Source organism: Motacilla alba, chromosome 11 (assembly GCF_015832195.1).
Source record: "Motacilla alba alba isolate MOTALB_02 chromosome 11, Motacilla_alba_V1.0_pri, whole genome shotgun sequence".
Lineage (NCBI taxonomy): Eukaryota > Metazoa > Chordata > Aves > Passeriformes > Motacillidae > Motacilla > Motacilla alba.
The window spans coordinates 1,903,356-1,925,417 of record NC_052026.1 but is presented as its reverse complement, the minus strand read 5'-3'; the positions used below and the strand labels follow the sequence as shown (position 1 = coordinate 1,925,417).

At 41.1% G+C, this 22,062-nt stretch overlaps 1 protein-coding gene and 1 long non-coding RNA gene across 2 annotated transcripts; one reads left to right on the top strand and one right to left on the bottom strand.

Annotated features, from left to right (window-relative positions):
- Positions 1-458: 458 nt before the first annotated feature.
- Positions 459-20,614, top strand: TERB1 (telomere repeat binding bouquet formation protein 1). Its single transcript, XM_038148074.1, has 21 exons — positions 459-616; positions 2,568-2,625; positions 3,569-3,679; positions 3,862-3,990; positions 4,441-4,572; positions 4,997-5,057; positions 5,153-5,268; positions 5,408-5,530; positions 6,047-6,199; positions 7,281-7,412; positions 8,812-8,937; positions 9,950-10,107; positions 10,838-11,193; positions 12,753-12,814; positions 13,807-13,899; positions 15,214-15,384; positions 16,435-16,512; positions 17,483-17,596; positions 17,984-18,093; positions 18,625-18,834; positions 19,375-20,614. The coding sequence occupies exons 2-21, from the start codon at positions 2,592-2,594 to the stop codon at positions 19,402-19,404; spliced, it is 2,499 nt and encodes an 832-aa protein (XP_038004002.1). The 5' UTR covers positions 459-616; positions 2,568-2,591; the 3' UTR covers positions 19,405-20,614.
- LOC119705521 lies at positions 12,691-21,587 on the bottom strand. Its single transcript, XR_005258258.1, has 3 exons — positions 20,701-21,587; positions 16,399-16,466; positions 12,691-15,639 (listed from the first exon to the last, which is right to left on the bottom strand). It is a non-coding gene; the product is annotated as an uncharacterized LOC119705521 (long non-coding RNA).
- Positions 21,588-22,062: the final 475 nt, after the last annotated feature.

Here is a 22,062-nt window from a genome sequence, read left to right as displayed (position 1 = left end):
GCTGCGGCTGCGGCGTCTCCTGAGGGGCCGGGCCGGGCCCTGCCCTCAGCTCCGCGAGATCCCACCCCTCAGTCTGGCGGGGCCTCCGCTGTCCTTCAGTCCAGTGATCGCATCCCTCAGCCCGCAGATCCCCATCCCTCAGCCCGGCGATCCCATCCCTCAGCCCGGCGATCCCATCCCTCAGCCCGGCTATCCCATCCCTCAGCCCGCAGATCCCACCCCTCAGCCCGCAGATCCCATCCCTCAGCCCAGCTATCGCATCCCTCAGCCCAGCGATCCCATCCCTCAGCCTGCAGATCCCACCCCTCAGCCCAGCTATCGCATCCCTCAGCCCAGCGATCCCACCCCTCAGCCCGCAGATCCCATCCCTCAGCCCGGCGATCCCATCCCTCATCCCGGCGATCCCACCCCTCAGCCCAGCGATCCCATCTCTCAGCCCGCAGATCCCATCCCTCACCCCGCAGATCCCATCCCTCAGCCCGCACATCCCATCCCTCAGCCCGCACATCCCATCTCTCAGCCCGGCGATCCCATCTCTCAGCCGGGCAGCGCTCGGCAGCGGGGACCCGCCTCGCCTCGGGGTTTGCCCGGAGCCACCCGCGCCGCTGGATCACAGGTACTCGAGCCGTGCCCCATTTCCCCCCTCGGGACTCCCCAGCCTTCCCACAGAAGAATGCAGCTGCTCTTTTATCTTTAGACTGTTGCTTTTCTCCACCCCCCTCCCCCCACGCCCCCCCTTTTTTTTTTAAATGTTCTTTCCCTTTTATATTTGGGCTGATAAGAGTGTGGAGCTCTGATAATGAGCTGCAGATCACGCACGGCTCATCTGAGGGAGGAGGGTGCGAGAGAGCTGAAATGGGCCAGGACACCCCCAAGTCCTGTTCCACAGCGCAGCGCCCTCGCGGCCTCAGCTGCTGCTGTGGGGTTTGGTTTCCACAGGACGCCAACAACCCGCACTTCTCCCTTCTGGGGTTCGGTCCCTGGCTTTCGAAGGATACGTCCCGCCGAGGCTGGCTGGTCTGCTGACCGTGCCAGCCATGTGCTCTGGTGCTGCTGAGCACACACGTTGGCAGATCCGTGCTTCTCCAGGAGTGGTTTCTGAGGTTTGAAGTGATGTTACTGGGTTATTGTCCATAACTGATGGAGAAGAGTTTTATATGCAACATTTGCCAGCTGTTTGTTGAAGCAAATCTCGTTGCTTGTCTTTCCACCTTGCTCTGTGGTGCAGCAACCGAGGTGAGCTGCTGGCATCTAATTAATGTAGGCTGGCTTATAAATACTATTTTGTGTACCTTCTGTAGGTTGCAAAAGTAAAAAAGATCCAGGTAAAGGTCAAGATGTGCCCTTGTATACACACAGTTTTAAATCCCTTGTGCTTCCTATATTGTATCATTGTATCAACGTGTATTAAATTAAACTCTTCTGAAAAGCAATTAGCTCCAGAGCAAACTCATTTTACAGCCTTCCTTTTGTTTGGGTGGGTTTTGTTTTTTCTTAGGCTGGCAGGGTGGTGGCAGTAGGACAAAGAGAGGTGAGGAAGGCTCGCAAGCTTTTCCTTGTGGCAGGGTTGGATTTGCAGGAAAATGAAATGCATGTCTGTTATCACTTCTGAAAGGCTGCAGGGAGATGAACTCTCTCAGTTCTCGCTCTCTAAGGGAAGCAGCAAAGGAATGGGGGCGATCAGTAACTCTCAAGAGAAAGCAGGGCTGGCTGTCTTCATTAAGATGACAATGATTGTACTTTGAGAAGGAAAACAAATCCATTATTAAGCTGCATTCACCACCGATTTAAAGTTTCTACCTGGAGCGAAGTAATTTTTTGAGAAATTGTACGAGGTCACTGTGATGCTTGCATCAACCTTCTGTGTTTGGGACTTGGGGCATGTTTGAGGGAGCATCTTTCTGCCTCCAAAGCTGAATGTCACTGCTGCTCTGCTCTCAGAGGTTGCCACGTTGGGTTTGTGAAGAAGCAATGCCGTGGGGTTTTGTGGCTTACACGGTTCATGTAATGTGACAACGTCTTTGGTGAATTTGAGTGAGTTCTCACTGTAAGGAATATGTCTCTGTGCTCACTGCCTTTGGTTTGATCAGCACTGCCAGAGCCATGCTGATGGTTTAGTGGCTCCTTGAGCAGCAGGAGGCTGAGTGTTTTATAGTGTTCACCCCCTAAGTAACGTTACTTGGTCTTAGTGCCAGTTGTTGGCTGATGCAAAGTTGGCCGCTCTTGTAAGGAAAGTTGGATCAGCTTTGTTGTGATCAGCGACACAGAGCAGGGGATATTCTTTACTGACAGTGCCCCTCAGTGGCAACATGGAATTACCTGAGTTCTGCAGAACGTCCACTCTCAAGAGATGATAACCTGGTAGTTACAAATGCAGGGCTATTATAAAATACTGTATTTCCAAAGGAAAACTGCCATACATTAAACTCTGTGTGCGTGAGATGACAAAGTAAAAGCAGAAAACTGGAAAAAGTGCATTTTAGAAAAATGATGACATTTATACTGCATATACCATAAACACTGCTAAGCTGAACAGAACTGAAAACACTTTTTCCTTGCTGTTATAGAACAAGAACAGAGAGAAACCAAAAATGAACACTCAAAAGGAGCAGATAAATCAGTGTGGTAAGATATCTAATATAATTTGTCATTATAATCTGCATCAATTCTACAAAGTTTTGTAGACTATGACAGGCCTGTTGTGGGGTGGTGAGCAGTTGGGAAAACGTGCTTTTTCCTAGTTGCCAAATTTTGGATACTGTATTGCATATGCAAAGGGTAAATCCAATGCCAAACCTACACACATAGTAAATCCCACCACCACAAAGTCACTTTTTTTTTTTTAATTTGCTAATATTTATCCACATTTTTATTGTATTTTAACTTCTTTAAGAACCCTCAAACCTTGTAAGGGTTTACAGTAAACAATACATTCAGTGACTGTTAGAAATAATTATCAAATAAGTCTTTTAATTATACTGCAAAGACTAAGAAGCCGATTTTCCAAGTCTGTTTACCCACCTAGGGTTGTATGTAGGTGCCCAGAGAATATTTTATATTACGTCTCCAACCACCTGATTGAGGGCTCTGCTGCTGTGCTGCATGATTTGTCTCCTGTAACTCAGTAGCACTGAGCAGCCTTGTGCTTTTGGACCCTTTCCTTACTACTCCTAGATTTTCAACTGCACTCTGAATTTTATTTGCATTCTGAATACTTTAATGGCTGTGTATTATTTACACTTAATGCACCTTGCTGTTGTGAATTTAATATTTAGTACTTTACATCAGACTTACTAAGAATTACTAGTAACTAAAGGCCAGAAGTATTAAAAGGAGGGTGTTACTCTGCAAAGGAAATCATGCTCAAATAACAAACTATGGACAGAAATATTTCTAGGTTTGTTTTTTGTGGCTGAATAGAAGTGATGTAGCTCCATTTTGGCTCACTTTCCCCCTTTTTTAAAATACATGTACATACTACATTTTGGACAGGTTTATTCTAATACTAACTAGATTAACATATAGAAAATATAACAATTTTAATGAAGTTTTTTGTGTTTGCTCCTAGATATGAAAACAGATCTGAACTTACTGCTTGAATGCCTTAAATATCAGATGGACTGCCCTCTGTCTCAGAAGGAGGCTTTGATCACTATCTATTCCATTTGCCAACAAAACAGTAAGAAAGGCTTTTCCTTAGAAACAATGCAGTCCTTCATGTTCACCATGTATGCCAAGAAACTGGTGGGCACTGTAAAAATGTCTAAAGGACATAAGGCTTGAGATAGTGGAAAATCTTAGAAGCCTTTCATTTTGCAGAGAAACAAAAGCAAAATTTTCTGTTCTTTTTTCCTCTTGTAGGTGAAGCGAGCGAATACTTTCGAGAAATTGGTGGTTTGATGTTCATAAATGACCTTGCCAAGTCGAGTGCTCATTGCATCGTAAAGGAAGCAGCTTTATTTACATTGGGGATTATTATAGAGAGTAACGGTAATAAAAATAATATTGTTTGTATTTCTGAGTGCCCTATGGCCCCCTGTCATTACTTGTGCTCCTGCTTTGTCTCCTCATTTTGTGAGACCAAAAGAAAATGACTACAAGATTGTCAGTTGGAGCAAGGGCAATGAAGGTGCCCCAGTTGCCCTGTCCATCCCCAGATTTGATCAGTGCCTTGCTGACTTGTGCACACAGGCTGTCTTTAAGTTACCGGACACCGCACTCCCCCCTCCCTCAGCAGCAAGTGTTCAATGACTCCTGGATTGTTCCAAAGCTTGCCAGGGTCCTGGTTGGTGTGGAACTCAGTGCAGGGGGAAGCCCTCAGTCACTTCACAGTCCTGCCCTGTCTCTGCTCCTCACATACTGGCCACAACTGAGACTTAATAATTTAGGATTAGGAGTGACTTACTCTGGGACTTAATGGTTTTCACTTTCTCTTTTCAGTGTATTGTCAGCAGACTTTGTGTACTTCTGCATTGTTTGAAGACCTCATTTTATTTTTAATTAAAAAGGATTCTGGTGTGAACTTGAAAAGAATGTCTGTTTATGTAATCTTAGTACTGGTGTCAAATAATAGTAAGTTGGATTTTTTTCTGTATTACAACAACACTCCTTTTCCATTTGCCAATCTGCAGTACAAAATTCAGAATATTCAATAAGCAATGTTTTGGTGAAGTTAATTTATAAAGATGAATGTTTGCATGTAACTGAACCTGAATTGTCGAAGTAGGTCATTGCTCACTGGGATATCCTTAAACAGCAGAACGTGGTTTAGTTCTAAAAATATAGTTTGCAAATGCAAACCCATAGTTTCTGAGAGTGTATAGAAAGAGAGAGACATAGAAATGTTATTTACCAATATGTTGATATGATTTTGCATTTCCTCCTGGGGAGGATATGTACTTAGGAAAGGGAATGTATGTATGTGAATTAAACTTGGTGTTAGGATTTTGTCTGCAATTGCATTTGTCTCTGGAGTCTTGTGTGTGTTCTCTTTTAGAAAATGGGCAAACCTATGTCAGAGACACAGGCTGCATCAGCCTGCTGCTGCAGTTATTCAGGTAAACAGGGTTGCAATTCAAAAAGACAAATAATAGACTGGTTAGCAGCTATGTTTCCTTGACTATTTGAGACTTGTTTGCATTGTCCTTAACAGAACAACTCTCTCCACCTCTGAGAAGAATCTGTCAGATGAAAACACTGATCCCTGCTATCAGCTCTGGTCCTCAGTGTGCAGCACTCTCTGTGCCTGTGTCAACAACCCCCAGAATGGTACGTGTTGCTCTGAAAATCATGGAAGAAGTTCAAAGATATTCTCCAAATTGATAACACTTTGGTTTCATTTTCACTGTTCAGCTGAAGTTTATTTCATTGCATTTTGATTTGGGATAATTTGTTTTTACTTTTCCAGAAGATAATCAAAACATTTGCTGTTCGGTTTTTCCCTATGCCAAAGAGTGGCTCGAGAGTTGCACAGAGCCTGAGATTGTTCGTCCCATTTGTTCATTTCTTGGTCTCACAGTTGCAAATAACTGTAAGTGCAGCTCAAGCTTTACACAGTTTTGCATTTGATAAAAGGAAGTTTAATTAGAGAGCTAAATGGTTTTTTCTTTCTTGTCAAGCTCTACAAAGTCATTTGTTGTTCTTCCAGCTTTTACTCTGACCACTGTATTCCACCATCTTTACTTACGCTCCGCTGTGCTCAAGTCCACAAATAGCCACAATCTGGTTACATTTCATAGGGTTAGTAAAACTGTTCGGAGCTGTTTTGATTAAAAGTGTATCTAAATTAAAGTCCTTATTGCATGACTGAAAACAATGACTTAGGTAGAACTCAGGCATGACATTTGCCATTTGTGTGCACATATTAGGGTCATGTTTTCCTGTAACTATTTTATATGCAGTTACTGCATTTCTTGAGATTAATGTATATCCAGCTTCTGTTGTATAAGAAATGTAATGACTAACTCTAATGGACTTACTTAGTGAAATGATAAAATAATTTGCAAACTCTGTAGCTTAAATCACATTTTTTCTTTTTTCCACTAAGCATATGTGCAGAAATATTTTGTTTCTATTGGAGGATTGGATACATTAGCCAAAGTTCTCCTTGAGCTTATGCATGATTCTTGTTTGAGTCACTCCAGCATGAAACTTGCAGTGGTAGTAACAAAGACTCTGGATGCCTGCATTGCTAATAACTGTGAGTGGAAAGACATTTTTTTATCTATGTTAATTTAAAAATGCAATTTTTAAAGTCTTGTGCTGGTGGAAAAGTTGCAGAAATGAATGGATAAAGGCAGTTAGGCTATATACATCCCAGTGGATGTTGCAGTGTTTTTTAAAACTCAGAGGTGTAAGTGGGGAGTGATTCAGTTCATCTGAGGTGGATTACTGTCCCATTGTTGCTAAAATAAATACAGTGAAATTTAAACCCAACTGAAAATGAAAAAATAAGATGCTACACCTCATGCTGGATAAGTAAAGCTGAGCTCTGGGCCTGGATTTGACCAGTCAGTTTGGATCCTGAAGTTGGGCCTGTGCCTGAATAAAAAATTGTGTAGCTTAAGGAAGCTTTAGTAATTCAGGGGTGGAGCTGAACAAATGTGGCGTTTCTGCACAGCACACTCTGATCTGTTTTGCTGGCTGGGTACTGCTCTCCTGATGAGGTTTTGTGTTTTCCACAGAAGGTTTGCAGAAACCTGTGATCCTGATGAGCCTGTGCTGTGGCCATGGTTGGTGTATCTCACACTTCTGCCATAAGAGCTTCACATGGAAGTTCACAAAAGTTTAAAAGCATAAACCTGCACTAGTTCTGAGGGTAGTTTCAGATCAGTTGGGTGTGGCAGGACTAGGCCTCAGTGTGCATGGACTAGCAGTGGTGTTGCGAGTGCCAGGAAGGGCTTGCCCCCTGCTCTTTTTATGGCAGATACTCTGTGTGTCAAAGCTTATTCAACTCTCTCTGGCTTCGTGCTGGAGCTGATAAAGGATGTGGAGAAACTCAGCAGGGATCTCCAAAACTTGCACAGTGCAAAGTCCTCATTCATCAGATCTTCTGCCTCATCTCCATGGAGCACAGGCTGGGAGGATGGGCAGGGCTGGATTTGGGAGCAGCACAGGAGGGATGGGGTAATCTGAACTGTTAAAGGTGGAGCAGGGGCAGGGCTGAGCAGGCGCAAGGCTTTGAGGGGTTTGTAGAGTTCCCTCAAAATTCAGCATTTTATCCTTGGATAATTCCTGTACAATCACGATCTAGTTTATTTTCCAATTATTTTAACAAACAGCTGCCATGGGTGTTGTCTTGGCAAAGTATCACACTGTGTCAGAGCTGCTGAAGCTGCTGTCCAATGAGACACTGAGCACAGGAGAAAAAATCAGTATTATTCTAGCAATTGGACACTGTACTGAAGTTTGTGGTAAGATTTGCTTATTCTTTTTCCTGTCTGTCAGCTTCTCCTAAATTCTCATACACTGACTCCTCCAGTGGTGTCACTTCATCAAGACTGGAACATGAGAGTTCTATTAAATAATACAATGGCAGTATTTGGACAAAAAGTTTTCTATAATGTTCCATCTTTAAATTTTAAAGCTTGTTAGCAGGAAGTGTCTTTAGTAGCTTTGAAAAAGTGGACTAAATATGCAAGAATTCAGAGCTTGGCTTAGGTGTCACAGGGAATAATTAATCCAGATCTGAAAGCTACTACAATCCAGACATAGCAAATGAGTTCTCTTGAGCTCTTTTTCATGGTCCTTGGCACATAGAGTTCTGTCCACTGCTTACAAGGCTAGTAATATTTGTAAAAGCCATGTAAGTGCATTGGTTTTCAAGACACAGAAGCAGTTGCTAGCTCTGAAATATTTTTGTCATGTTCCTCAGGGCTTGCCCAAGCATATCTGGTACAAATACAGCACTTCAGTTGGTATTTTGTGGTAATGCAAGCAAACAGAAAGGGAAATTCATTTGTACTTCTGTTTTTTCTCATGTATGTTTAGATAAACAAGAAAAAGGCCTTATGTTCAAAAATCCTGGTTGATTTTCACAATCTGAGTGCCAATAACATGTTCAATAATTAACTCAATAGGTCATAAATTTATTTTAACAGACATTTTTTCCTGAAGAATTAGTGAAACAGGACTTAATGGAAAATGTCTTTTGAATAGAAAAATTATTGGAAAATTACTGAAAAATATTTCAACAGAAAAAAGATTTCTCTTTAAAAGTCATCACTGTCAAAATAAAAATGTTAAAATTTTTAATTTCCTTTTTTAAATTAAGTTTAAAGAAGAAAGAACTATGTTTAGCAAGTTATCAGTTATGTGATTACATATGTGAATGAGATCACAATAAAAATTCAGCTAATTACATAATAAATGAGGAGAAACAGATTGGCTAGACCAGGATTAAACAACTAATTTTATTTTGCTAGTTATAAACCTTGAGATTTTGATATTTCTGCATATCATGTCTCACAGAAATGTTGCATATCTACTCCAAGAGCAGGTAATGGAAGAGAAGAAATACAGGAACAGTTATTCAGATGTTTTAAGCCACAATTAAATGAGCTTGGAACTCCATTGTATAATTTGTCTCAGTCATCCTTCAGTGTTCTTACAGAAATCTGAGTTCTGGTCAAATCATCCTGTGTGATGCAAAGCTCTCCTGCTGTCACTGCAGCAGGCTCAGTCTGTAATGAAAATCTCTCTTTCTACAGAAAGAGTTGCAGATTGCTGCCAGTATTGGCCCCTAAAACTACTGTAAGGTTAAGGTGTGTGGGGCTGAAACCAAACCTTTTCCTTTACCATGTCCTGTTCTAGAAGAAAACCAGTGTGAGCTGCTTCAGAACAATGGTCTGCCACTTATGATTCAGGTATTGACAGAATCTCAGGATGAGGAACTCATCAAAGCTGCTACTTTTGTGCTGCAGAACTGCAAACAAATGAGTAAGCTTGCTGTCACTGCTTTCAAAATGAGAGTGATTGTTTCCATCTCTGTGTCCTGCTGATTCCCCAAGGGATTTTAACTGCAGCAGCTTTGTAATTCTGTGTACTCCAAAAGATGTTTGTTTCCTGCACAGAAAGTTGCTTATTTGTCATCAAGAACTGACTTAGGCAGAAAAAAAGAGAGGTAAAAATTCCAACAGTGTTGCAAAAATGCATTTGTGAAACCTCTCCGTGTAGGGCCAGTTCTTAAAGCTTTCCCATCTATAAATTCTGTGGAAAATAGGAGCACTGTCATTTAACACCCCGTGGATACTCTTTTCCTGGGGATGTACCACTAGAGGGAGAGAATAAACCAGGAGATAATCAAGCCTGAAATCACCGTGTCTGCATTAATTCCCAAGATTAAGAAATCTTGATCTTTTTTTCCCTGAAGTAGGATGTATTTTTGGGCCCCTGTTTCAGTTTTTTATTAATTTTCTGTACAATACCTCCCATGGAACACAGAGACCTTGTCTCCTAATCTCTAGAGCGTGGTGGGTGTGCCATTGCTAATTAGGAAAAAACAAACCGGTATCTACATTTCTGTGCTCAAGCACAACTGAGAGGTTTGTGCAGGATTGAGGAGGAGTGGAGATTTGCAGGGTCCATTAATGTGGAATTGTTTTTTTAAAAAAGCAGAGACTCGTACTGATCAAGAACCCAGAGTTAAGTCAATGACAAAGCTTTTTGGTTTTTTTTCACAGCATCATTGTGAAAACAGTTTATAGGAACTGTTACAGGACAGTACACAGTGAAACAGTTTATTGGAACTATAACTGCAAGTTCACCTCTTGTAACTGCAGCGTAAATTTCAAGTGTGTTAACATTTATCTATAAAAATAAGTTTTATAAAAATTGTTATTTTGCATTAAATTATTGGGGCTGTCCCTCAGCATACTAAAGTATAATAAATACTTTTAAAATGTTACTTGATAAAATTTTAAATATTAACGTTGTTTTACATTTTATAAAGCTGAACAGTTGTCTCTGAAATTATATGATAACTCATTAAATGTGACCAATGCAGAAGAAGTGGATGTGCAAGTCAGAGAAAGATGTCTGCAAGACTACTGGAAGAAAGCAAAAGAAATTTTACACAGGATAAACTCAATTGAAAAACAGCACGATGAGGTTGGCCTACTTAGCAAAATAAGATAAAACTAATCACATCTTTCCAGAGTTTAAGGAGAAAGCAAAAGTAAATCCTTAAGATAATTTCAATGGGAGCAAAAAACCCAGGAAAAAATGTTGAATTAGTGTGAAACTACAGCCTGCAACTTTTATCAGTCTTGTAGATCAGCCTGAGTTACAGGTGTGCAGAGAATGGAGGCATCTGTACTGGATGAAGTACTCTAGTTTATTGCAAACCCAGATTTTCTATCAGATAGAAAAAGAAGTTGAATTAATTTTTAGTTGCTGGACATTCAAACCTATAATTTTAATATTTGCATGCATGAAATGCTCAGGGTTGTATGGCTGTGGTGGGATAGATAATAAAGGAGAATGCGAACATAAGCTGACATAAAGTTGTTTCATTTTTTCCTTGTGCTTTAAAGCTGCTAAGTATCTGTGGGTTTGGAACAGCAAGTTTTTGGGGTATTTAGATGGCTCTTACTTTCTAGCAGTGCCTTAGTAGCAAATTCCTTGCTTCAGCCTGAAGTTAACACTTAGGAAGTACCCCCTCAACACCTTCAGTGGCACTGCTGTCTTGCTGGCTCTCAGCTCAGTCAGGGGTTTTCCTGAAGCTTCTCTGGAATTTGCTTAACTGTCAGAGTTAGGCTATCTAGTTTATCCTGGCACTGGATTTATTTAACATTTTTATAGAACTCACATAGTCACTAACCAATATTTTTCAATTCAGGAAAGAGTGCAAGGAGGAATATTTGTAGACGAATCTTCAGTAGCCAGTTCTGAAGCACTAAAATCCCATGAAGTGAATCCTGTTGATCCAAAGAAGTACACAGAAGGAACACAGAAAGATGTCTGTTGTCCACAGTTGACCTCAAAGTTGAATAATGAGGTTCTTGCTCCATCTGTAACTTCTGCTCCACAAAAAAATGAAACAGTGAACACTACGGATGGAGCTTCTGCCAGACAAACTGAACAGAGGAACATTCCATGTTCAGTCACTGAGCTGCAAACAGACAGTGTACCTCAAAGTCACAATATAAATGGGAAAACTGCTTCTGGAAAAAATCGGTCAGGTCTTCAGGCAGGGTGAGAATTTTGCACCTAAGCAGAAATACTGAGTTGCTTTTCTTTAGTCATTCCAGGTTGACAGGCTTTTAAATTATCTGTAACTGACTATGGGTGTTTTTCCTAGTGGAAAGACGTAACCCTTTGGTGGCCCATGGGAGATTGTTTTTGAGGTCACAGATCAAAGATTACAGTCATGGGAAGCTGCTGCTCTCTGAGTGCTGGTGTTGTACAGAGAGCCTCTTTTAGGGCACGTTTGAGTGCCTTCAGCATAGTGCTGAAAATCATCCATGGCTTTTGCCCTAAAGTTCTCACTGGTGTAACAGATCAAGATTTAAGCTGTTGGTTTGGACAAAACTACAATGGTTTCTGTAATGTGCACTTACTAGGGAAACAGGCAGAGAACTGCTTGGAAAAATACTGAAACTGGATTGTCTGCAAAGTAGGGGGAAAAGTTTCTGCACCTCTGCTGTTCTCCCCTCCTGTTCCAGTGCTGCCCTGCATGGGAAGGGAAAGGAACAGCCCTGTTTGGGGCTGTTCTCTTGCTCGTTGCTCTCACACAGATGCTGATTTTCCTCTTTTTCTTTTGCTGCTTGTGTTTATCTTTCCTATTGATAAACCCAAAATTATTTATAGCTAACTTGCAATGATAAGTACAGATTCCATTCTCTTGAGTTTATATCTGGAATATCCCTCAAGACAGTCAATGGAAAAGTATAAGCAAAACTACATTTTCGGGGGGTTTTATGTTTTGTTTTGGACTTTTTGAGTTCCACATTTTTATTGTGATTTTTTTATGTGTCTGGCTGCACCTTGCTCTGTGCAGTTTCCTGGTATTATATTGTTACTTTGCAACTACCACAGAAATCACCAAGAGCCTGGATATTTTCCATGGTACATTCAGGTAAATTTTGCTTTGCTACTGGTTAGCATAATTTTAGTTGTTGTTCTGGGCTCTGATGCACAAAATTCTTAAAATATGAATTTTTTAAAAAATCTTTTTGAATATGTGTTTGTGTGAACACAGGAGTTACTGGAAGGTAACCGTGGATCAGGCTTCTTGCTCCTGTGGCTTTCAGAGGGAGTCAGGGACACAAAGATGCTCCATCAGGGTGTTGGTTGCACAGAAGTTAATTAGTCTAAGAAAAGAAAAAAACAATTACCTTTTAGAGTATTTGCTGCAAATGGTGAAGGGTACAGTATTCTGAAGACTTTGTGAGAGCTTTATGTGCACTTGGTAATCTATGTGAATCTGAATTGCAAATTACTCTGGAAACCAGTGACAGCTCTGCACTTCCTGCTGAACAGACTGCACAGAATGCCAGTCACAGATCTCTGGGAAACAGGTATTAACATGCACTGCTTACATGCTGGGTGCTGTAAGTCCAGTAACTTGGGATAATTAGAATAATTTTTTTAGAGTTTTCTCTTTTATATATTTAATATGGGCTTATGTTGTGCCCTTGGAATGTGTGTATTCAGGTAAATGTACACTGCAGGTAAATATACATTTGCAGGTAAATGTACATTGTTTTTATTGTTTTATTGTTTTTAATTTGTTTACATTTTGATCTTCCCAGTGAACAGTTATTTAAACAACCAGCAGAGACTGTTAGAAATATGAAACAGACATGCACATCAGGTACAAATACCTACACATATTCCTTTCTGAGCTTATTTTGTTCTTAATGAGATTTTAATTAGTTTTATGTACGTTTATCACTACTTTTTATCACTTGTTATGTATCATTAGATGACAGAGGTGCCTTATGTGTAATATCCTTCAACTAGTTTGCATAGTGTTGGAATTTTATATTGTACACAATTTTACCAGGAGAACATTTATCCTACTTTTCTTTTAATGCGTATTTTAGCTTTGTTTTTTTAAACTGATTTTAACTATACAAATGAATGTATCAGAGATTAAGTTTAGTGTTTAATCTGTACTGACCAGTGAAAGCCACTGTTAGAAAATGGAGGTTTGGTCCTGTGCCTGTAAAGCTGGGATAGAACCTGCCTGTGAGAGTGACTTTTGCCTGATGCTGTTCCTACATGATGAACATGTGTTTAAGAGAAAAGTTTTTCAGATTTGCATTAATCTCGGTCTGATACATTTATTTCAGAACTGGGATCAGTTCAATCAAATCTTTATTAATTGTTTACTTTCCTGTTAATTTATAAAATTGTTAAGTATTCATTAGATTAGAATTTGCCAGAATGGAAGCTTTACAGGTGACCAGCTGATCTCCAGGTTACACCTGTTTAAACTGAGAATATCTATTACTCCTATATATTACATTTTTCAACACTTGATTCCAAACAAAAATAAACTAGATAGGACTCAGTTAAGCAATATGGGTTTACCGGGTTCATTTGCTATGTACAAGTTGAAATCATATCCTTTGGGAGAGTGATGAAAAAACATTGAAAGGAACACGGTTATTCTGGAATTACAGAAATGTGAATGTGACGCATTTAACTTGAGAAATTTCATTTGGATTTCTGCTGTTATGTTAATTATACTTTAATAATTTACAAATAGAAAATGCAGTTGAATGTAGTTATGCTGATACATGATTACCATGGCAAAAGATAGGTTATATTTCTTAGTGACTTTTTTCCTCCCTCGTTTAGGTCAACATTCATTCTGCTCAGAGAAAACTGAGAGAGTCAAAAGTACTTCAGCTATATTTTCATCCCATAAAATGGCAGATTTAAGGTGTTTAGGTAAATACTATCTTAGATCTTTCTTTCCAGTGTACATAAAAAAGCCTTAAAGAGTCAGCAGTGAAGTAAGTGGATTGACTTGACAGAAATTGTAACACATCTCTTCCATTACCTCTTACATAATAACAAAACCTGAGCCCTTTCCCTTTCCCTTCTTTTTTCTACCTCTAATATAAAAGATGAATATTGAAATATTGAAATTAAGCTGAAAAATTGCTGTTTTGGTCCATGTAATAATGTGGGTTTGCTGACAAACAGAACATACAGTAACTTGAATTAATTAGAAGGATAATCAGAAGAATACTTGAGCAGGTGTTTTCCTCCTTTCTCTGCTTTCAGAGAGGGAGGAAGAACACATAGTCCTGCTCATTTCCCTCATTTATTTGCCTGCTAAACTTCCTCAGCATTCTGCAGCCCTTCTCTTTCCCTCACTGCTGTGAAGTACAGGCAGGCAGTTTCATGCTAATCCACGACTACAGCCCTCCATTACCCCAGGCTCTACTTCCTCAGCCTGCTCCATCAGTAAGTTATGAGAATACTGCTGGTACTCTGGATTTGTGAGTGGATTTTGTAATCAAGCCAATGTGTCTTTATTTAAAAACTTCCAACAAAACTAAAACCCACAGAAAACAAAAGAACCCCTAAAGCAGCCCGTAACCCACGTTTGAACATTGTTTTTATCTGAGTTGTCAAACAAAATTAAAGCTGAGCTTTAGCACTGCTTTATCTTAAGGCAGAACGTTACAGATATGGACTTGTGCCCTTCCTGCGATTCCTCACACAAGTTCTCCTTCAGCTGATGTAACTTAACCATGAGAGCATCCAAGGATATCTAAACCACAAATTACCCTAGGGAATGTCCTCAAAAATGAACAGCAAGGCTTGCTGTGAGACCATTCATGCCTAAACTAGATTTACCATTGATTCAGATTAATACAGGTAACTGTTACAACACAAAGTTAATAAAAATATATATAGTACATAATATATATATATTGGCTCCTGGATAAATGTGCAAATGGAACTGAAGCCTCTGTCTTCCCATCCCACCAATATTTGTAGTTCTGTAGAGGATCTGTGCCTCACTCAGTACTTCTGGAGTGGAAGTGCAGTATAACTTAGTCCCATAAAATGTTGAAAACAATTTTTTTAAGAGAGCAAATACAAAGTATTTTAAGAAGGTACATAGAAATGACATGAGTATGGAAAACCTGAAGTCAAATTGATCCTAGTGAGCAAAATAAAACCCTGAACTTTGTGGTGGCTCCTTTAGAAGCTGTGATTGCTATTTCTGCAATATCTTGTTTTTCCCAGGTTGTACAGCAGGAGGACTGTCCTTGAACAGCAAAACCTTCACCAAGATGTTGCAGAGTTGCCTGCATAGGTGTGAGCACCACAGGGTCATCCTGGAGGCTGAAGAAAGATACCGAGGGGAGCTCCGCAGGGTGGCTGCTGATAACCACAACAGATCTGCAACTCACCAGAGTATGGAGTTTATGTTCACTACTTGGAGCTGTTGCTTTCAAATTGCATTTAAAATTCTGAACTTTTGTTTATTTACTTCTGATTGTCTTGCTGTTTTAAACTCACTCATGAAATTTGATTTACAATGATTTGTACTAAGTGAGATCAGAACTGGCCACTTCTGTTTTGAAGGATTTTGTGTCTTTCTTGCCATGGTGACAGATGCTCATTATAGGCTTTCATAAGACTCTCACATTTGCCAGAAATAGTCAAGTCCTAAGAGAAAGGAATGTATTAAGTTGAAATATGTGTGAGTAAATGTATGACATCACACTAAAGTAATTTCATTCAATATTCACAGAATCACAGAATGACTGGGTTGGAAGAGACCTTTAAGATCATCAAGTCCAACCCATGCCCCAACACCTCAACTAAACCATGGCACCCAGTGCCAAATCCAGGCTTCTTTTAAACACATCCAGGGTTGGTGACTCCACCACCTTCCCAGGTAGACCATTCCAGAACTTTATAATTCATTCTGTGAAAAACTTTTTCCTAATAGCCAACCTAAATTTCCCTTGGCACAGCTTCAGATTGTGTCCTCTGGTTCTGTCAGTGCTGCCTGGAGAAAGAGCCCAACCCCAGCTGACTACAGCTATCCTTTCAGGGAGCTCCAGAGAGTGCTAAGGTCATCCCTGAGTCTCGTTTTCTCCAGGCTGAGCACCTCCAGCTCCCTCAGCCATTCCTCACAGGGTTTGTGTTCCCAGCACCTCTCCAGCCTCGTTGCCTCCTCTGGACGTGCTCGAGCGTCTCAACATCCCAAACTGAGGGCCCAGACTGGACACAGCACTCCAGGTGTGGCCTCACCAGTGCTGAGTACTGAAGAATGACCTCCCTGCTCCTGCTGGCCACACTATTCCTGATATACTTATGGGTCTAGGATACTTAGAGATCTTAATAAATTAAATAGAAGCACATCCTCTATTTTTTCTGGTTTAAAGAAGGAATTCTGAAAATTAAACAGTTATTACTTACTGGCATTTGTACTGGTTTTCATCTTATATTTTCCAGAAATGCTGCTGGCCCCAGTGAAGAAAGACAGGCTGCATAAAGAAATACCAACTTTTAAGAGCAAGGATAGCTTCCAAAGTAAGGGCTTGGTTCGGAAACTGGTGTGAAAAGCCCTTACTGTCTATTAATTCTTTTGCAGAACTTTACCATGGGAAACTGTGAATAGAAAATTATTTTCTTTTTTTTTTTCTCCTCTAGATACTGAGAACAATCTGTATATTATTAGGCCAGAAAATGCATACTCTATAATCATGAAATTGTGTAATGCACATTATTTCCCTGCAAAGTTATCTGGTATTTGCTGTATTGATCCTGTTTTGAATCCTGTCAGGGTTACTTCCATGACATTTGCTATTTCTCAATTTTTTGTGGCATTGTTTTCTAAAATGGGGAGGTTTAGTCAGGCCCAGAGCAGAGCTTAGCTGCCTGAACCTGGATTCAGCACCACTCCTTATGCAGTTCCAATCATGTTATTCCATTAGATTCATTCCTGTTCCTGCTGGGAGCTCTGCTGAGGACTTGGGGCTTGTGATAAACAGCTATAAGGGGAATCCTTAAGAATGAATTCTTTGAAATGAGAATTGAAATTTTGAAATTCCCACCAAAAATTTATTTTTAGTGCTCTTATTTTCAAAAGCCTTGTTTACATGGTTATTTTATTTAATTAATGCCCAGTTAAAGCTAGTAGGTTGATTTTAAAATTTGTTTATATTCTTCCCCATCAGATTCAGTAATTGAGTAATTCGTCCTATGAAAGCCACAAAGGTATTTTCAAACGTAAAAAAACCAACCAAAGCAACTGTATTTCATCTTGAAAGCCCATCACAACAATATATTATCTTCAGCAAGTACACATTTTCTGTAAGCTGAAGTAAACTGAATTTTCCAGTCTTTCTTCCAAGGCCAGATTAGTGGTATGGCTCAAAAGATGGTTGTCGCTTAAATTTTAATTCCTAAAACATAACCCATGGTTTATGATTTGGGGTTTTTTTTCTAATAAATGTGTGTAATGTTTTATTGTTTGGGTTTCTATTTTTTTATTTTTAAGGCATTCTTTTGACTCCAAATAGAAAAGACAAATCTAATACTTCAAAGAGAGATGAACATAGTAGAAATACTAGGTGGACAAGCAACTATAACTTGACACCTGCTTATGGAAACTGTGAGTATTACCAGAAAATGAATTTTCTAATATGCACAGCTGAAAGATCAGTATTTGGATTTAGGTCAGGGCATTGAGAGAAGAACCTGTCCTTGCTCTTGGAGATAAATGGCTGTGAATTTAAATAAACTGTTACACTTTCTCTCACAGAAATCAACTGGAACAGCAGTAATATTATTATTTGCTTCTGGTTCATCAATAGTCCCTATGTCTTAATGTGGATTATGAGAAAAAGATCTAAGGAGAATGAGATATTACTAATAAAGCAACATTTACATATTCAGATTCATTAGAATAAATGCTCCTTTACAGTTTTATATCCAGTTTTTCAGTAAATTTTAGTTAGCTTAAAGTGACTAAGTGGCCTCCTTGTTCACAATTTTGTAGCTTTACAAATGTCCCAAGATGCTAAACAGAAGAGACAGAGAGTCAAAGAGATGTGCAGCCAGAAATGTCAGCATTTAAAAGAAAATTGCACACATTCACTTGACAAAGAGGTTAGTTATGCAAAGCCTAATCATGCACTGACATGTTTATAAGTGGCCAAATAAAAGCAGTAGGAATTGCGTAGTTCTTTTTTAGTCACCTTTAACAGGAGCCCAGTAGCAAAATGAACCTTATTAAAAAAATATTCCTCTGTTGATTCTACTCCAGTCACACTGATTTAGCCCTGAACTGAGTTCAGCATTTTTCAGCTGACATATATTTCAGAATGGTGGATCTGAAGGTCTGATTTTTCCTGTGTTGATGAAGATTTGCACAGTATGGAAGTAACAGAAACATAAAGGCATAAACTTGCTAAAAGAATAAACTATGTAGGCACAACAGAAATGAAGATCACAGAAAAAATACTGTATTTTAGTAAGTAGTGACAGTGAAGAAACCTTGGAAAAGCATTGTTCCCTTGCCAGTGGGACCATTTCTTTGCAACTATTAAATGTTGAATTGCCAGTAATATGTTACTTCCACGTGCAAAATAGTATGTACATTTACATAATTCTTAATGACACCAAAATAATTATTTGCAGGGCGATGAAGTGTATTCCCTGGCCATGAGCATGAGACCTTTGAACAAGAGAAGAGTCCGAAAAGATTTCACAACTGAAGAAATCAACTGGCTTTTGAGAGGCGTCCAAAAAATGGGCAACCACTGGAATTTGATTTTGTGGTCTTACCCTTTCCAGAAAGGACGGACAAGCGTTGACCTTTCCAAGAAGTACTACAGGTTACAGGTGCAGGTACTCATCACTGTATTTTCTACTGATGGCAAGTGCTGGGAGCCCAGTTTTCATCGTTAGCCCCCGAGCTGACTTGCAGAAATAAAGACAGGCTTTCAGAGTGTGCAGCCATTGTGCCCTGTGTCAGTGCAGTGCCCGTGAGGATGGCCTTTGGTGTAATTCCATCAGGGCTGGTGCTTGGAGAGACAGAACTAAAGTAGGGAAAAGACCAGAGAGACTTGGAACCCACCACTGCCGCCTGACAGGGTACAAAGAGAATGAGAGTGTCATTAAGGACTCTAAATTAATCCCTGTGTTTATCAGGAAATTGGTCTCCTCTCTGCTCAGCCTCTGTTGTGCTGCTGGTCTGTGAGAGCCTCTGCAGCCGCTTCCCAGTGATAAATCCATGCACCCCTCACACAGGGAGCATTGCTCCTGTGCTTTGGAGACCATGGGAGCAACTAGTGACAAGCCTTTGTCTACGGAAAGCTGGTCTGTAATTGCGCAGCGGTTTGGGGCAACATTTATCTTGATATTTTCTCTTTTATCTCCATTTTATAGATGAAAAAAGCCCACAAAGGACATCAATAACATCATCTGCGAGGGCTTTGTTGCCGTTCAAGAACAGCCTTTGTAACAGTGAGGTATTGCCAGAACAACTCGAGCCCTTGGAGAATTTAGTGTAGCTCGGACTCCTGTTTTTCAGTGACAACAGACAGAATTGTTATGCATTGTAATTTTAATTTACCATAACTTGACAATTTATTTAAGTAATGCTATCATAGGCAACAAAATCTCTATCAGTAAAAATTACATTAATGTGGAACCTTATTTAACCTTCTTGAGCATTTGATCTATGCAACTTTTGAGTTAACTTTTTGTCACTTGCTCTGTACCATTTGTAAGAAAAGGATATATCACTAAAATGAATACTTTATGTCTGAAAGTACTGTTAATGTTGTTGTGTCTGAATCTGTTTCCTCTTAATTAGTGCAATGTTTAAAGCAGGTAGAATATTTTGTCATGTGTTGAATATGCTGCATGTGCAGAAAAATGTCTGTGACAGAAAACACTGAATGTGTGGTTAAACACTGCTGCACAGAGGAGGAAAATCCTTCACTGCTACAGAAATTCTGCACTCACCGTTGAACTGAGCAGATACTGGTAGAATTTGACTTCTGTTTATAGCTGGACAGTTTTCTGGTGTATTTTTCATGTAAGTGAGCAGAACCAGCATTTCTGCTAATTACACATTTTTTATAGGAAGCTTTAGTGAAAGCCTTGGTAACTTGCTTTTTCAGTGACAGCCTTAGTATTTCAGTTGTATTTTTTATTCGTTCTGATAAAGGAAGGATGAATCAATAGTTAATTTATTATGGAAAAGGTTTAGTTATTGTATTAGCACTAGGTTTTCACTATGATGTGGCTTAAATGCTTGAAAACAGGCAAGGTAACCAAAACCTGAGAGACTTGCAATAAAGATGATGCTAATGATGCAATAAATATGTCTTCCAATATTTTCAGCTGTTGCAATTTGGGGGGTTTTATTGTTAAAATATTGAAACATCTATAAAAGATGTCTCTGAGTGGAGCTGTTGCCAGTAGCAGGGTTGAGTATCAGTGGAACTATTGGCAGAGTGGGAGCCACAAGGGCTCCTGAGGTGCAGTGTCCCCAAGGAGGACGCTGGGGTCCCTTACACACTCCAGGTGTTTTCCCAGGGACACCAGCCTAGTCCAGACAATCTGCTACTTCATCCTTTGACTGAATGTGTATTAGTATCCACATTGTCAAGATCTGAAATATGTCTCAAGTGGCTGAAATATGTAAGGTGTAAATCTTTACTTGCGACAAGATGAGAATGTTGCATTGCTGTCGATTTACCTCACCTCAAGTATGGTTCAGATTGGAAAGGCCCTGTGGAGCCTTTGGTCTCCTCTCCTCTTTGGAGCAGGACTGAGGTCAAAGTTGTTCAAGTTGTTCAGTGCCTTGTGAAGTTCTGAAGCTCTTCAAGGAAGGAATTCCTGCTGCCTTTTTGGGCAGCCTCTGCTTGTGCTTCACCTCCTCTCGGAAGGCAGGGGGTGGAACCACATCACTGGAACATTCTGGTGGGATCCGAAAGGGAAGTCATGGACCAGGAACAGGCAGAAACCTGAGGTGGGAATTTGTGCAAGTCAGTCTTTTGCTCTCCTTTGGATTGACTGCTCAGTTTTGATCAGCTTAAATTTCTCGCACAAGTGCTTTGAAATTCACACATAACAGGCACCACAAAACCAAAATTGCCTGAGAATAGTTGATGTCACTTTTAGGCTGATTGGGCCACCCAGGGCAGCATTTCAGCACTTTGAAAGGCTGGAATGACTGACAGACCATCGAGGAAAGTCATTTTGTAAAAACCCTGATGTGCTCTCCTGGTTCTGTTGGTCAAACAGAGGGTGTTAGGGGTCTGAGGATGGGGTGGTAATGACAGCTTCATCAGTCAGCAACAATTTACACGGTGTGCTCATCCAGATCTGCCCCCGGCACTGCCGGCACCGCAGCTGCATTGGCGGGGCACGGCAGGGCGCGGACCGTGGCTGTGGAGAGGTTCCAGGGCAGGTGCCAGGAGGTGCAGGGAGGTACCGGCGCGGAAGTATCAGGGCAGGAGCCGAAGATCAGGAGAAGGTACCTGAGCATGTCCCAGGAAAGGTACCCAGGATATAGGAGAAGGTACCTGAGCAGGTACGAGGCAGGTAAGGACGGTCAGGAGGAGGTCGCTGCGCGGGTGCGGAGGGGATGCAGGAGGAGGTTCCTGCGCGGGTGCGGAGGGGATGCAGGAGGCGGTCGCTGCGCGGGCAGCAGGGGCTGCAGGAGGCGGTCGCTGCGCGGGTGCGGAGGGGCTGCAGGAGGAGGTTCCTGAGCGGGTGCGGAGGGGATGCAGGAGGAGGTTGCTGCGCGGGTGCGGAGGGGATGCAGCAGGAGGTCGCTGCGCGGATGCGGAAGGGATGCAGGAGGAGGTCGCTGCGCGGATGCGGAAGGGATGCAGGAGGAGGTCGCTGCGCGGATGCGGAGGGGATGCAGGAGGCGGTCGCTGCGCGGGGCGGAGGGGCTGCAGGAGGCGGTCGCTGCGCGGGGCGGAGGGGCTGCAGGAGGCGGTCTCTGCGCGGGGCGGAGGGGCTGCAGGAGGCGGTCTCTGCGCGGGGCGGAGGGGCTGCAGGAGGCGGTCTCTGCGCGGGGCGGAGGGGATGCAGGAGGCGGTCGCTGCGCGGTGC